General features: G+C 41.2%; 1 protein-coding gene across 19 annotated transcripts in view; it reads left to right on the top strand.

Moving 5' to 3' along the window:
• Window positions 1-14,266, top strand: part of FAM13A (family with sequence similarity 13 member A) — a 127,946-nt gene that overhangs the window by 70,160 nt on the left and 43,520 nt on the right. For 17 of the 19 annotated variants that reach the window (XM_030450294.1, XM_030450287.1, XM_030450292.1 and 14 more), the window contains one exon: window positions 7,774-7,815. In XM_030450294.1, coding sequence (XP_030306154.1) covers window positions 7,774-7,815 — 42 coding nt within the window. Of the gene's footprint in view, window positions 1-91; window positions 113-659; window positions 753-7,773; window positions 7,816-14,266 lie in introns of those variants that run through there. The other 2 variants (XM_030450300.1, XM_030450301.1) reach the window with 2 other exon arrangements.

Genomic DNA, 14,266 nt, shown 5'->3' with positions numbered 1-14,266 from the left:
TGGTGGAGAATGCGGGCAACATACGCCTAAAGAAGCAGCAGTGTGAGGAGCTGGCAACAGGAACATTCTCCCTGATTTGAAAAAGTGCCTGGGCTAACACTCTCCCTGAAAGGTATGACCAGCAAGCTCTTTGGATTGGAAACCCCTGAGCAGAGGGAAGCCAAGATAAGGATTCTCTCTTTGGAAACCCCTGAGCAAAGGGAAGCCAGGAGGATGGAATCCCATGAGGAAGGGTTAAAACCCGTGTATGGAATCCCATGAGGAAGGGTTAAATCCCGTAATCCCATGAGGAACCAGAAACCCATGAGGAACCAGCAAGCTCTTTGGAAAGCCCTGAGCAGAGGGAAGCCAAGATAAGGATTCTCTCTTTGGAAACCCCTGAGCAGAGGGAAGCCAAGAGAAGAGCAGATACAGGAGGCAGAAGAACAACTCAAGTCGGAAAGGCAGAGACTTTAAAAAAAAAAGGGAAATGTAGAGAAACAAGACATCCAGGTGCCTCGAGCTGCCAAAGAGTGCCTGGTTAGGAGAGGCCCCCTATTGGGCATGAGCAAGACCAGGGGGCCAATAAAGGTGGGACACACACCCACAGAGATAGCTCACTCTTGTGCGAGGCAATGGAGAGGCCAGCAGCTCATCGAGCCTCAGGAGCAAGAGAGGCTCCTCCCGCTACATCCTAGATACTCACTTGTCTTTGTGAAATGGTAATACTGGCATTTTAAGTGCCTGGTGTCCTGGTTTGGGCTGGGATAAAGGTAATTTTCTGTCTTATAATTTTGCTTTCAGCTAAGTCTCTTGTAAGTAGCTGCACTTGACAGGACACAGAAGCTCATGCTGTTGGAAGGCTAATAGGGAACTCTCCCTCAAAGAGGTTCCTTTCTACAGCCATCCCATAGTCATTGCTGCACACTGTGATCTTCCTCACTTCCCAGTTATAACCATTATATAACTTAGCTGAGGAACCTTTAGGAAAAGCAATGCTGAAGAAACAGCTTTGGGGAAGATGCTTTATCCTTTGGAGATTAATATATAAACCAATACCAGTCCATCCCTGCCTGCGTTATTGGAGATATATTTTTAAGTATGTGATTTCAGAATAAAGCAGCTGGGTTGTTCACCTGGTGTTTTGACCTGTGGCTCATTTGGTGAGTAGCTTACACAGGTACATAAATTTTGGTTTCAGTATGAAGCATGGTTGGTATAAGTTTAGCTATTGTGAAGACTTGAGATAAACATCTGAAACAACTTCTTATGGTTTTGACTATAGAAGTTACTCTTCAGGGGAAATGCAAATGTTTACATGGGAATAACTCTCACAGGGAAATAGCTGTTTTAAGACTGTTAGTTTATAGTGCACTCCTCCTGTCCCCTATGAGTAAAGCTATAGAGCAAGGGTAGCATTGCTCAACAATTAATGATAAGTGCTGGCTTTTAATGATGACCATTGTACCACCAGGGTGTTATCATGTTAGATTAAATTTGTGGTTACTCTTGGCATCAAGGGTGGTATGATTCTTGGGTTTTTTGCATAACATACTTCAATATCCTTGTTTTATTTGAGGGGAGAAACTTATATTGCCTGTTGTTTCTCATTTGCCAAAACATTACCTTTTACCCACTTTCATGAGGCTCAAACTATGAATAAATCACTCTATTGAGAAAATAAGTATGCAATAAATTTTCATGAGCCATTTCAATCTTGCATTTGTCACTGGCTTGAAATAACTTCTGTGGGAAAATGACTTGGGGGAAATAATGAAGTGCTGAAAAATTTGTGAATAAGATGATATTCAGTAAAAAGCACGACTGTGGCCTCAGAACCGAGGTTTTAGTTGAAGCTGGTTTTAATGTTGTTAAAGCTGAATGTGAGAATAAGTAAACAAATGATATTGTTAAAATCTTCTGCAATTGCAAAAATGGTCTGTCTGTTAATCCAAGGTGGCACAACGATTCTAAATCGTGAGGAGAAAACTTTGAAGCTTTAGCGAGTCACCCAAATTTACCCTTCCTTTTCCTTCCCTTAAAAGCTGTATTACTTTTGATACCATTAGTAGTTTGAAGCCACTGAATTTTCAATGCCTTTTTGTTTGATTAATAAACATTAGAAGCTGCTATCTTATTGCCTGAAAAAAATATTCTCACTAAAAAATAATGTCTTTTGAAGTGCAGAATGTCTGTGGTGGAACAGAAAGCAAGCCATTTCTTTATCTAACATTTGAGGTCAGAACAAATAGAGCCTATGGCAAGGCATTAGCAAAACATGACCTTGTGAGAAGCATGACCCTGCCAGTGCCTGGGCTCTTCATCCTTGGGGCAAAATTTTGACACTTGAGTCAAAGCACATTCTCATAATGGTTAAAAAACAAAACAAGAAAAACAACAACAAATAAAACCCCGTGTTTTTTAAATTTAATTGACCAAATATCTGGCTTGTCAAAATAGATGGAAAGCAGATTTACCAGCACCTTTACAGTGGAGGTTCTAGTGCTAGCAAGCCAGGACAGAAGAACTGCTGATAATTAAGTGCAAATAAAACAAGAGGAAAGAGCCCTGAAGTACTCTCTGACCTGGGGTGATACCATATGGGTTATCCCATGTGCATGTAAATAAATTTGGAACTCTCCATCTAAGTGGGTCTTTTTACACCTTCAGCTCTGGGACTTGCTCAGCAGCTCCCTTATTCTCTCTGAAAGGAGACATTAAAAAGGAAAACTCTCATTGCCTATTTGAGAATGTGATTGGTGAACCTGTAACATTCCTGTTGCAAAAGGGGGAGGCAAAAAAAAAAGTAATTGTGGTTCTGTAATTTATTGTTTAACAGTTAGACTTTACCCCAGCTTTCCTATTTCCTTCTTTAGAAACAGAAAGGATGCATTGCGTAAATGCTGTAAAATAAACGTGCCTGAAAATCCTAAAATGTTCTAAACTAACTGGTGAGCAATTCTGGCATTCCTTCCAGTCTGACAAACATCTTTGTTAGCTCAGTGGAGGTCACAAACATAACAACATTACTTCTTTGGTTGTAAAATTAAGACAACTTTTTAAAGTTTGGCTGATATTTGTTTTGGTTTGTAGTAAGAAGGAAGTGATCAGATAGTTAGGTGTTCTTTAGGAGTGAGAAATTGCTCTCCCAAGTATTGCATGAAAGAGCAATTCATTTCTCCTTAATCCCTTCTCATAAGGGAACTGTGTAAATATCTGAGAATAAAGAGACTTCTGTATTTTGCACTCACCTGCTTTGCCAGGTAAGCAGTGATACCTGAATAAATAACTGATTTTTTTTTTTTTTTTTTTTTAAGTTATTTCATCCCTTCAGTGCTTTCTGGCTGTAAACGATGTGGAACTCTGGACAAAACTTTGAGGGTATTAAAAACAAAGCAAAAAACAAACAGAAAAAACAATACTTAATTTACTACAAAACTTGCTTGCCTAATGGCTGAATCTCACTGGACAAAGTAGAAATTTAGATTATATAAGAGATACACATGAGAATGGTCAGTCCCCTCATACTGTGGAGAGCTGACTTGGTTTGTCAAGTGACTGTGCCAGACATTAAGCTTTCTTTTCTTTCTGGTAGGGTTCTATATCCCTTTAACCAAAGAGGAATTCAGCCCAACTGCAGTCCAGTTAGATGTTATACTTACATTCAGGACTTCTAGCATTTTCTTTTGAAAGGATTCACAACAGAAAGGGCTTCCTCGAGTTGCTATTAAACCCTAAAGTACAAGGTGTTTTAAAAACAGGTAGGCAGTTGGGGTTTTGTCAGCGTGGCATGACAGTGACAAAGAATCCTGCATGGACAGTGCAAAGCGGTTTCTACCCTGTTTATTGTGCAATATCAACTGATGATCAGTTATGACTCATATCTTGCACATTTTTCTTGCTTACCAGCCTCTTTTATATCCAAAACCACGTGGTGAAATTTTAAAGGTTTAAAAGACAGAATTTTCATTTCTTCATGAAACTGTTCTGTGCTTGTGTATAAGCACATCACTTTATTACCTTACAAGATGAATAATTATTTCATAGAGCTTTTAAATCAAAACAGAATCCTTATGTGATTGCAGTAGGGTTTGGTGGTCTCACATCTAATTTGAGCAATTGTGGATTAGGTGGAATAGCTGCTCTAAATGTGTTCATAAATTCATTCACAGATGAGTTTACTAAGCTTGATGACCTTATGGAAAGATGTTTGGAATATGTTTTTAATGATTACAAGGGAAATGGAGAATGTGCTTTACTGAGATGCAGGAGATCTTTTTAAAGTTAGAAGATATTTTTGGTTTTCTAAAAGTCTAAATTTCATACTGATTAGGTTGGAGCTCTTCCTTTCAGGTGCAGCTATTGGTCAGTGCTGCACATGTAAAGCTGTAAAGCACTGTTGGGTAAGAGAGGTTATGGCATTGTTATTGACTTAAATTTTGCAATGTGGTGATCTAAATGAATCTGGTATTTGGTTTCTGACCTCTCTAGGGCTTCGTTCTCTGCATTCCCAGCTACTGGTTTTTAAATGCTTCCCAGTTACTTCGTAAGAGTGGATAATGGTTTCTTGAACTTGTGGAGCAGCAGTTTACTTGCCATGGAAGAAAAGGAAGGAAATGCTACAGTCCTTGTCAAATACTACATTTCCATCTGATCTGCCATAGCAACTAGTGGGAGTATGAATATAAGAAAGCTATTTGGGCTTTTCCACAGTCATTGTGGTTCTGTGACTTAGAAGTTAATTACAAACCCCAAGATGAGGAAGTGTTTTTATTATGTGAAAGAAAGCATGTTTGGTGTAGCTTTGACAACTGCCACCTGTACACAAAGCAGATTTGTTATTATTTGAAGCTGCATTGATGCACAAAAATCTTGATGGTGCTCTGAACTTTACATGACAAAACATTTTTTGTGTTTTGTGTCCAACACTGGAATTTGTTTGCATTGAGATTACAAGTGCAGCCATTAATGTCATGAACTGAACATAGCAAAAAACTTTACCATCAGCTGCCTGAGTTTAAAGTAGCTTCTTTATACTTTAAAAAAATGTTCTATAAATGCTAAATAAAGAGAGAACTTATGTATGCAAGCTGACAGACTGCACGCTGCTAGGGGAGGGAGCCTGTACCTGGCAGAGGTACAGCTCACCAATGCCTTTGTTGCAGGTCACTATCTGGGGAGGGCAATAATGTGCACTTCCATATTTCCCTCCACTTTTTCTGCTCTGTGTCAAATCCATAGCAGTTTGTAGTAGGGTTTTTTTCCTCAGTGCTGACCCCAGGTCTCAGCACCCACAGCAGTGGCTAGCTGCATCTTGCTCAAGCAGCTGAACAGGGGCTTTTTAAAGGAGCAGCAAAGGTTCCAGTAGCAGTTGTGTTCCCCAGTTTTCTTAGGGAACTGCTGAAAACTGCCCAGCCACTGTTGCATTACAGAGGCAATGTGAATTTTGGCAGACTGTGCCTATTTTGGAAGCAGCTTCTCTTCCTTCTGATCTGTGGTCTTTTGTGTTACCCTTGAATCAGTATTTCGGGTATCCCACACCGTGTGCTGGAAGGTCTTTTCTGTAGATGTCTGTGGTTGTCTCTGAATTTCTGGCTGCTATACTGGCGGGTTGAAATTATAAAGAATTAAAGCTCTGCAATTTTTTTCTGGCACGCTGGTTTGCTCATCTCTCTGTCTGTCTGCCTTAATGGTTTTTTTGAGTCCCTTGCATCCTGCCTCCCCCCTTGTTATCTTGCCTGCCCACCCCCCCAGATGAGTTTGGCATTCAGTGGTATTTGTGGCTCAGTTATAACACTGGCTGGGTTCAATACAAGCCACAGCAAAATCTGCCTCTGGAGATGCACTGTGTGAGAGCAGGGTGCTCACCTGGCTGCAGGACAGTCTCAGCACAGAGGGACCTTCCTGCTGGCCCAGGTGGAAGCTTCAAAAGGTACCTTTGAGTATTTGATCTCCTAGCTACAAAACCCATGAAGATGTTCCTTTCCCCTTTATTCTGTGCTTAGAAAAGCCTTTATAAACCAGTAGTGAGAATCATAGAACCATAGAATTGGCTGGGTTGGAAGGGACCTCAGAGATCATCGAGTCCAACCCTTGAACCACCGTTGCAGTTCCCAGCCCATGGCACTGAGTGCCACATCCAGTCTCTTTTTAAATATCTCCAGGGACGGAGAATCCACTACTTCCCTGGGCAGCCCAATGGTTTAGGTTGGAAAGAATCTTAAAGATCATCTGGTTCCAACCCTCTTGTAGTAGGCAGGGGCTCCTCCCACTAGACCAGGTTGCTCCAAGCCCCATCCAACCTGGCCTTGAACACTACCAGGGATGAGGCATCCACAATAACTCCAGGCAATCAGCTCCAGTGTTTCACCACCCTCATAGTGGAGAACTTCTTCCTAATGTCTAACCTAAATCTACCCTCTTCCAGTTTAAAGTCATTATCCCTTGTCCTCTCACTACATGTCCTTCCAAAGAGTCCCTCTCCAGCTTTGCTGTAGCCCTTTCAGGCACTGGAAGGCTGCTCTAGGGTCTCCACAGAGTCTTCTTTTTCCTGAACTGAACAACTCTAATGTTCTAAGTGTGTTTTTGTACAAAAGGTGCTCTAGCCCTCTGGCTGCCTTCATGGCCCATCAAAATACATGAGGTTAATTCACTCAGCCTGAGTTTTCCAATGTTGTTGAGGCTTGATCTACCTCAGATCCCTGTTGAATTTGGTTGGGGTATTGGTGTGATAAAACCCACCCAGGTGACTTGAGCTTGCTCAGTCCCTGGCTCCTGGAACAGCAGGAAAGCAGGAGAGAAGTTCTTGGTTTCCAGCACCTGTGCCATATTATCTTTCTGCTTTTGTTTAAAGTAATTTATATACCTTCTTGTCTTCTCTGCCTTTCTGTCAAATATGATGTACCCCTCAGCAGTCCAAATTAAAAGTCCTCTGGGGACTAATGAGCCTTGATGACCTTTTCTGCATGCTTGGAGGAAGGCAGATGTCCTGCTCTAGAGAGGCTTAAATGACGTGCAAGGCCAACCATTTATCTGGTTGGAAGGACTTAGTGAGATTCATTTGAACCCCTTCTTATATCAGCATGGTCTCAAACTGCCTGTCCACCACACCTTTAAGCTGCAGATCCTCATAAACTTGTGCCAGCAAAGGCATGATGAGATGGATCACACAACTGGTCAGCCACATACCATGTAGTTATCTTTGGGCTGGGACAGTTGGCCACTGAAACACCATTTTGTCAGGGAAGCTCCATGCTATCCACCAGCAGCCCCTGACCTCAGACCCGGGGAGATTTCAACATAGTCAAATCAGCTTTCCACAGGAGCAATGAAACAGAGGAAATTTTAACCTCGTGCATACGCCCATGGCCATTTCTTTGGTTTCCCAAGATGTCATTCTGGTTTCTTTCCTAACTTCTGCTTTAATAGGCAGGTTGTTTAATTCTGGACCAGCAGGAAACAAAAGGCTCTGACGGTTTTGCTGGCAAAATATATTATTGTTGCTATGGGAATAGTCTTTGCACTTGTGCAGAGCTGGAGTGACTCCTGACTGTCTAGCAAGAGATCTGTTGCACCACGTTTCTGGACACTGAGAAATTACTGGGATTCTCAGGATTTAAGGAATGTAACTTATGCCTCTCTTCCAATAGTACAAACAGAGGACAGAACAAACTGAAGTGTTACCTCTTTAAGAAGTGTACTGCTTCACTTTTGTTATTTCTGCTTTCTAAGAGCAAGTATCTTCCTGCAAATGAACTGCAAATGCTAACTTTAAAAATTATGTTTTGTTTTCAGCTCCCAAGAAGATGAGCGGCCTATGTCACCCTTCTATGTGAGGTATTTATTCTAGTATTTTAATTTCTTTGTCTATATAGGATTGACTTGTTATTGGAATTGTATGTGGGAGTGATGCTAGAAATGTTTAACAGACTGTAATCAAAATGAAGATTAATGTTAAGATTGCTGAGCTAGTGCCATGAAGTGTGATGAGGCTTCAGAGGTACCAACTTTGTTGAGGCTTTTTTTGTATCTAGAGATGAGGCTGAGGGTTTAATGTCAGTCTTGTAAATCCTTAAATAGAAGATGGACATTTGTTTCCTACTTTCCTCAGTTCATTAGGGAGCTTAGATGCCCATCATGAGTAGTTTATAATCTGTGGGTGCAGGAGAGATTTTTGCACAAGCTTGAAGGAACTGGCAGTGTGTGCTGCTCAGAAACAACCCAGGAACCAGCTGGTGAGTCAGCAGCCCATACAGCAACCTCTCCTCCACTGCAGCCCAGAAAAGCAGGAAAGTGCCTGGGCCCCCAGCTTGCCTTCCTGGAGGGAATGGCTTTTGTGCTGCATTTGAACAAACTGAATTTCTTGTTTTGCCAGCTGGAAGACAAAGTCACTGCTTGTAAAAGTGGCCTAATTCTGTTGACATCAGTGAAAGTTTGCCCTGCTTCTTCAGTAGCAGGCTCAGTTCCAGTGCTTTCATTTATACTTAATGGAAGAAGAGGAGCCAGGGCAATTAACAGTGAAGAGCTGCAGAGGAGAAAGGGCCAGATATTATAATTGGGTTATTTGATCTTTGTGGAGTTTAAGCAAATAAGAAGAAATCCCTGTGGTGCTTTTTGTGAGCACAGTAATATTTGGAATTCTTAAAGTGATCTCTTAAGTTCATTAATTCTCTTTCATATAATCAGTTTATCTTTGTAGCTTTGGTTTTTTTCTTAGATTTTCTAACATAAACTGCAAAAAGTACATTTGACATGTATTCTTAATTTGGAGACTTGGATTAAAGCTTCAGAAATGTGGGGCAGTGAACTGTTTGCCCCTCTACTCTGCTCTTGTGAGACCACACCTGGAATACTGCATACAGCTTTGGAGTCCCCAGCATAGAAAAGATACAGACCTGTGGCAGAAAGTCCAGAGAAGGACCACAAAGATGATTGAAGGGTTCTTGGGAGGGAGCACCTCTGCTATGAAGGCAGCTGAGAGAGTTGGGTCTATTCAGCCTGGAAAAGAGAAGGCTCTGGGAAGACCTTAAAGCAGCCTTCCAGTATCTGAAGGGGCTACAGAAAAACTGGGGAGGGACTTTTTATCAGGGAGGGTAATGACAGGACAAGGGGTAGTGGTTTTAAACTGAAAGAGGGCAGATTTAGGTTAGATATTAGGAAAAAGTTCTTCACCATGAGGATGCTAAGACACTGGAAAAGGTTGCCTAGGGAAAGTTGTTGATGCCTCATCCCTGAAAGTGTTCAAGACCAGGTTGGATGAGGCCTTGTGCAACCTGGGCTGGTGGGAGGTGTCCCTGCCCATGAAGGGGGTTTGGATCTTGATGATCTTTAAAGGTCCCTTCCTACCCAAACCATTCTATGATTATATGATAAGCGTCCATGGTCTAGTCTTGTTGCATGGTCTTGTCTGCCTTCCTGTTGATTCATCATCATTCCCTAAAGTGTGTTTTTGCAGGTGTTGCCTAGACTATGCTTCAAAAGCTCCCAACTATCTAAGGAGGTTCTGCCTTTTCCTATGGGAGACTGTTTTGTAGCCACATACATTACCCTGTCACAAGCCTTCTCAAGTTAAATCCTCACCCCGTCTTTCCATGGAAAACAATCCCCTTCTTTCTTTTTCTTTCTGGCTAGATGTGACCTTCAAATGATTGCAGGCTTCCATTACATTTCCACCTGTCTGACTGCTTACCCTTTACCAGATCACAGAAAAATGATCCAGGAACATCATCTTCAGCTAACCTTCTCAGGATTGCCAAGGAGATAGGGAGGAAACTGTATCAAAGCAGCACATTTCTAAGAGGAAGGGCACAGGTTTGGAAATTTTAAATGGAAAAGTGGGCATAATAAGATGGGGCACGTCTACTAGAATGAAGGGGTGGCCTTCAGTGGGAATATATCGTGCAAATAGGAAGGGAACAGTCAGGAATAAACACATAGTTGGGAAGTGAAGAAATAGCTAGTGGGAGCAGCACACCTTGTGTCATAAGGCTTCATGCCAAGCTTGCATCTTTTGTAACATTGCTGAGACATAATTACTTGTAAATAAAGCTAACAGCTTGTAAGTCTTGCTGCTGTTTATCACACATCAGAAATGTGTAGTCCTGAGGTCAGCTGCCAAGTGCAGTTATTTTGGCAGGAGAGCTGGTGCTGGCTGGGCAATCCATGGAGCTTCAACAACTGAGAACTTGGATGGGTGGCCAGTTTTTTCTGTACAGCTTTGAATGTCCTATTTTTTGCCCCAGATCTATGCATGACATACATAGGAATTGCATTTCACACCATGGAAGAGGAAGAGGAGACTGTCTGTGTCAGCCTTTTTGATGGTCAAATTTATTTGTATTGGTACCAGCCACACTTGAATAGTTTGAAATACTCTTCAAGTAATTCTTCAAGTGAATTATGGATGTGTATGTACAGAACAATTGCTGCTGCATTTGTACAATAGTGCCATGTAGGTAATTATGCAACAAATTAATTAAATGGGAACAAGAGCTCTTTAACTTCTGAACACTGCAGGATACTTTGCTTTTACCAAGGTGAAGGAGCATTGTGCCTCACCATAAACCAGTTTGGGTAGGATCAAACCAGAGACTTGGTTCCTCAGGGCTGTACCATGTCAACAAGCAATGAACACTTTTCCCTGGATGTTACTTTTAAAAGTAAGGTGAATGGTGCTGATTTAGGCTTTTGAACTTGTTTGGGGCTTTTTATTCTTTAGACTTTGGGAAGGTTGTGACCAAGTATAGAATTCACCACCGCTCCTGCTTTGTAAGGGAATAGGCAATCATAAGTGGTATGACAGTGTTAAATGAAGCAAAATGTGACAGTTTGTCAAGAGAGTTGATACCTTTAGAATCAAATCATTTTTATAAGACTTCCCAGAGAGAGGAAGACAAAGTGTATTACCTAATCTGTCTAATGTCAATAAAGTGCTTTATATCATGCCACCTGTATGGAAAAAACAGGCATTAGTACTGACCTTAAAGATGGGTAGGGAGAGGGTGAGGCCCTGGTAGGAGAGGAAGGACGTTACTAGTGAAGCTTCTTGATGTAATGAACTTTTTTTCTGTAATAGCCACTGTCATAATAGAGTAGAATCATGATCATTAATTTGGCTTATAGCAGAAATTTAGGCTGTGTGAATGGGATAGTAGTGTCCTTTGGGAGAAAATATATGACAGTGAGATAAGATGTAGAATGATGGAGATATATATAAAGATAAGCATGGAATATAAGATATAGGATGAAAAATAGTAACTTAGGTAATAAACCCATACATCTCAGGATGAAAAATAAAAATACAGGACATGAAGGGTGAATTCCTCACATTTGGAATTCCAAGGGGAAAAAAAAAGAAAAAAGACATGGACATTTGTGTGTGGAAGGATGGAAGGGAGGCATGAGACAACAGTATTCAAGTTGAAGTAATTACATGACAATGGATATATAAAGTGTAATATTTCCAGTATACTTAGAGGAAGTATGGATGCCCTTGTGTAAGGGTGAGATGAGGCCTCATACAACTTCTGTAACTCATGTTCAAGTAGCAATAGATTTGTGAAGACAATTCAATAAGTGGGCAGATGGAGAAAAGAGCAAGCAAGGCTTATTTACCATAAAAAATGAACCAAAGTACACATATTCCCTTAAATTTTAGAAAGAGGGCAAGGGTTTTTTTTATGGTAAGTATCAATTCGGATGCAAGAGGAAATGTCTGCAATCAGGCTATGAATAAATTTGGGGAGAAAATCAGAAATTTTGTAGTTGGACCCCTCTTTTGTTGGGCATTGCAAGGGTGAGGTACGCTTGACCAGATTGTGAGATCTGGGGTTTTAATCCATTCACTTGCTTCTGACCAGGGTTATCTTCTCCCCCTCTGTTCTCCTTGTAAGACAGTTTGTTGACTCAGCTGTGCTCAATACCAGGCAAGGAGATTTCTGCACTGTTAAAAGAAGAGGAAAACCTTACTGAGTGATTGATCTTTCCAGGGACTAATGCCTGAAGGGCATTTATGTTCCAAAACCTTTGTAATGGAACCTTGTTATAAAGGGAGTTGAGGTGGTTAAAAAATGTGTAGTGCTGCTCCTTGTGTAATTCCGTAGTACAACTGAATGGCAGCTGTACTGAGAAACAGGGTGCAGTGTCAGGTGATGAAGCAGCATCTGGCAACACCAATTCCCACCAAGCACACTTCTGCTCAACGTGTGCAATGAGTTTTTAGAAGACAAGAAATCTATAGGCATGCTTTGTGCTGGCATATATTCTTTAGATTTGACATTAATCATCTAGATGGTTTCAGAGAAGTTTTCCTGATGAGTACATCCTGAAATGAACCAGAATGGTATTACAGGGGAAAAAAAGCAAAAGCCTTTTAGTATGGAGCTTCCTTACAAACATGCAGAACATTAAAATGAAATTGGCACAAGAGCTGGCATCACAAGCAATGCCAGAAAAATGCATTAGATTTCCATGAATTCATGGCAAGACATTGGGCAGTTTCCCCTGTTTTAGTACATCTGTTCTCTTGAAGTACTAATACCCTGTTGGCAGTATTCAGTGCAGCTGATTGTTTCTCATTTTAGCATTTGTTACTTGAGAGAACACTTTTTCTATAATGCTAGTCAGGTATCTTAACCTGCAGGATACCAGGAAAGATGTTTTATTCTGTGCTCAGGTCAGTTTCCTGAAGAAACTGAAAAAATCTTGTTTCAGATTTGGTGCTTGCTCAGAAATTAGCTTGGTGACCTTTCCACTGATTGGCACATGTCATACAAGGTCCTAAGGCCCACAGGAGTGTTGGGCCCTGTTACTAAGCGTTCTCTGATGCACATTAATGCTCTGCATCACATCAGCACTGGCAGAAGGGGGACCCCAAGCTGCTGGGTATCCCTGATCCCAGAATCCAACCACTGTGCAGGTCTGGTGCCTCCCAAGGAGCATCTCCCTCCTCTGCAGAGAAACCTGCACAGACCCAGCCATCACGATTCACCAAGCTAAATGGAGTGGCACGCAGGAAATCCCCTTCAGGGTTGTCTTTGCTCCAAGCAGTAGGTGTCAGTGTGCAGCCATCACTAAGGGTGATCCCAGGGCCAGTGGAAAAACATCAGGAATCCTGAAGAAAACAAGACAAGGGGTTAGTATTCTGCATAGGAAGAAGGTGGAGTCAAATATAATGTACTGCGTTTAAAGGCAAAATAATTTGATCTAAGATTGTGAAAGTGCTGAAAAAACTTTGAAAATGTGTCCTCTGTGTGATGGGATATCCCAGTAACTAAGAGCACATTTCTGTTTTTACACTCATTATTTTCACATTTTATATGCAGAAATAATCCTTCTCTCTGAGGAATGTGTGTCAAATGAAGTAGTTGCCTTAGAACAGATCCCATGTGAGTCTGCAGTATTGCATTTCACAGTGTGCAACAGTTGTGGAGAGTGAACAGTGATTAGACTATGTAAATACCAATGAAAAAGGATTTTTCTAGGTCACAGGTTGGAATAATATGTTCAGGAGGACTCCAGAAATTTCCTATCTAAAATATAAAAGCCATTTAAACATCCTCTACTTTGCTGGAACAGCAAAATGTTAAAAAGCTTGTGCATCTACTGATGCTTGGTTCTTTAAAAAAAATCAGAAATGAGGAAGAATATGTTTGCTTTCTGAATGAAGCAGATGAATTGTAACTAAATCTCAGCAACGAGTGGCCTTAGTTCCCAATTGCAAGTATAACATTAAGTATGGTCAGAAGTTAATTCACCAACTTCATATCAAGTAAAACCCACCTGGGAAATACTGTGCCAGTAAGTCAGTTTGCTCTGGTTGGTGTTTTTACTTTGCTCTTTTAATAACTGGATGCTAATACATTATGCTCAGTAGTGCCTTGAATGGAGGAAACCAAACAAAATGAAACAGAAGAGAGGGTTTGATATCCAACTCAGTACTTTGCCTGCTGCCCTAAGATGCCCAGTACAGACCCAATAGGGTGCACCTATTGAATGAGATAATTCTCACTCTGGTGTGTATTTAAGCCTACAGAACCCTAATTTGGGGTGCAGGGGAGATTTAATGGTGCTCTTAAGCAAAGTTATGACCACCCTCTCATACTTGAAGCTGAAACAGAATGGGAGAAGAGGTAATGCAGTAAAGAATTGACCTTTTGTGTGAAGCAAGACATCCAGAGCTGATGGGGCACCTTGGAAAGTGACCAAAAGGCTTCAGTAAACAAGTTAGACAACAATGGGAAGTGCTAGAGGTCAAACTTCACAAAGTGGAAACCAGTAGGGTCAGAAG

The sequence above is a fragment of the Calypte anna genome, chromosome 4A (assembly GCF_003957555.1).
Source record: "Calypte anna isolate BGI_N300 chromosome 4A, bCalAnn1_v1.p, whole genome shotgun sequence".
Taxonomy (NCBI): domain Eukaryota; kingdom Metazoa; phylum Chordata; class Aves; order Apodiformes; family Trochilidae; genus Calypte; species Calypte anna.
This window is presented reverse-complemented; position numbering and strand designations above follow the sequence as displayed.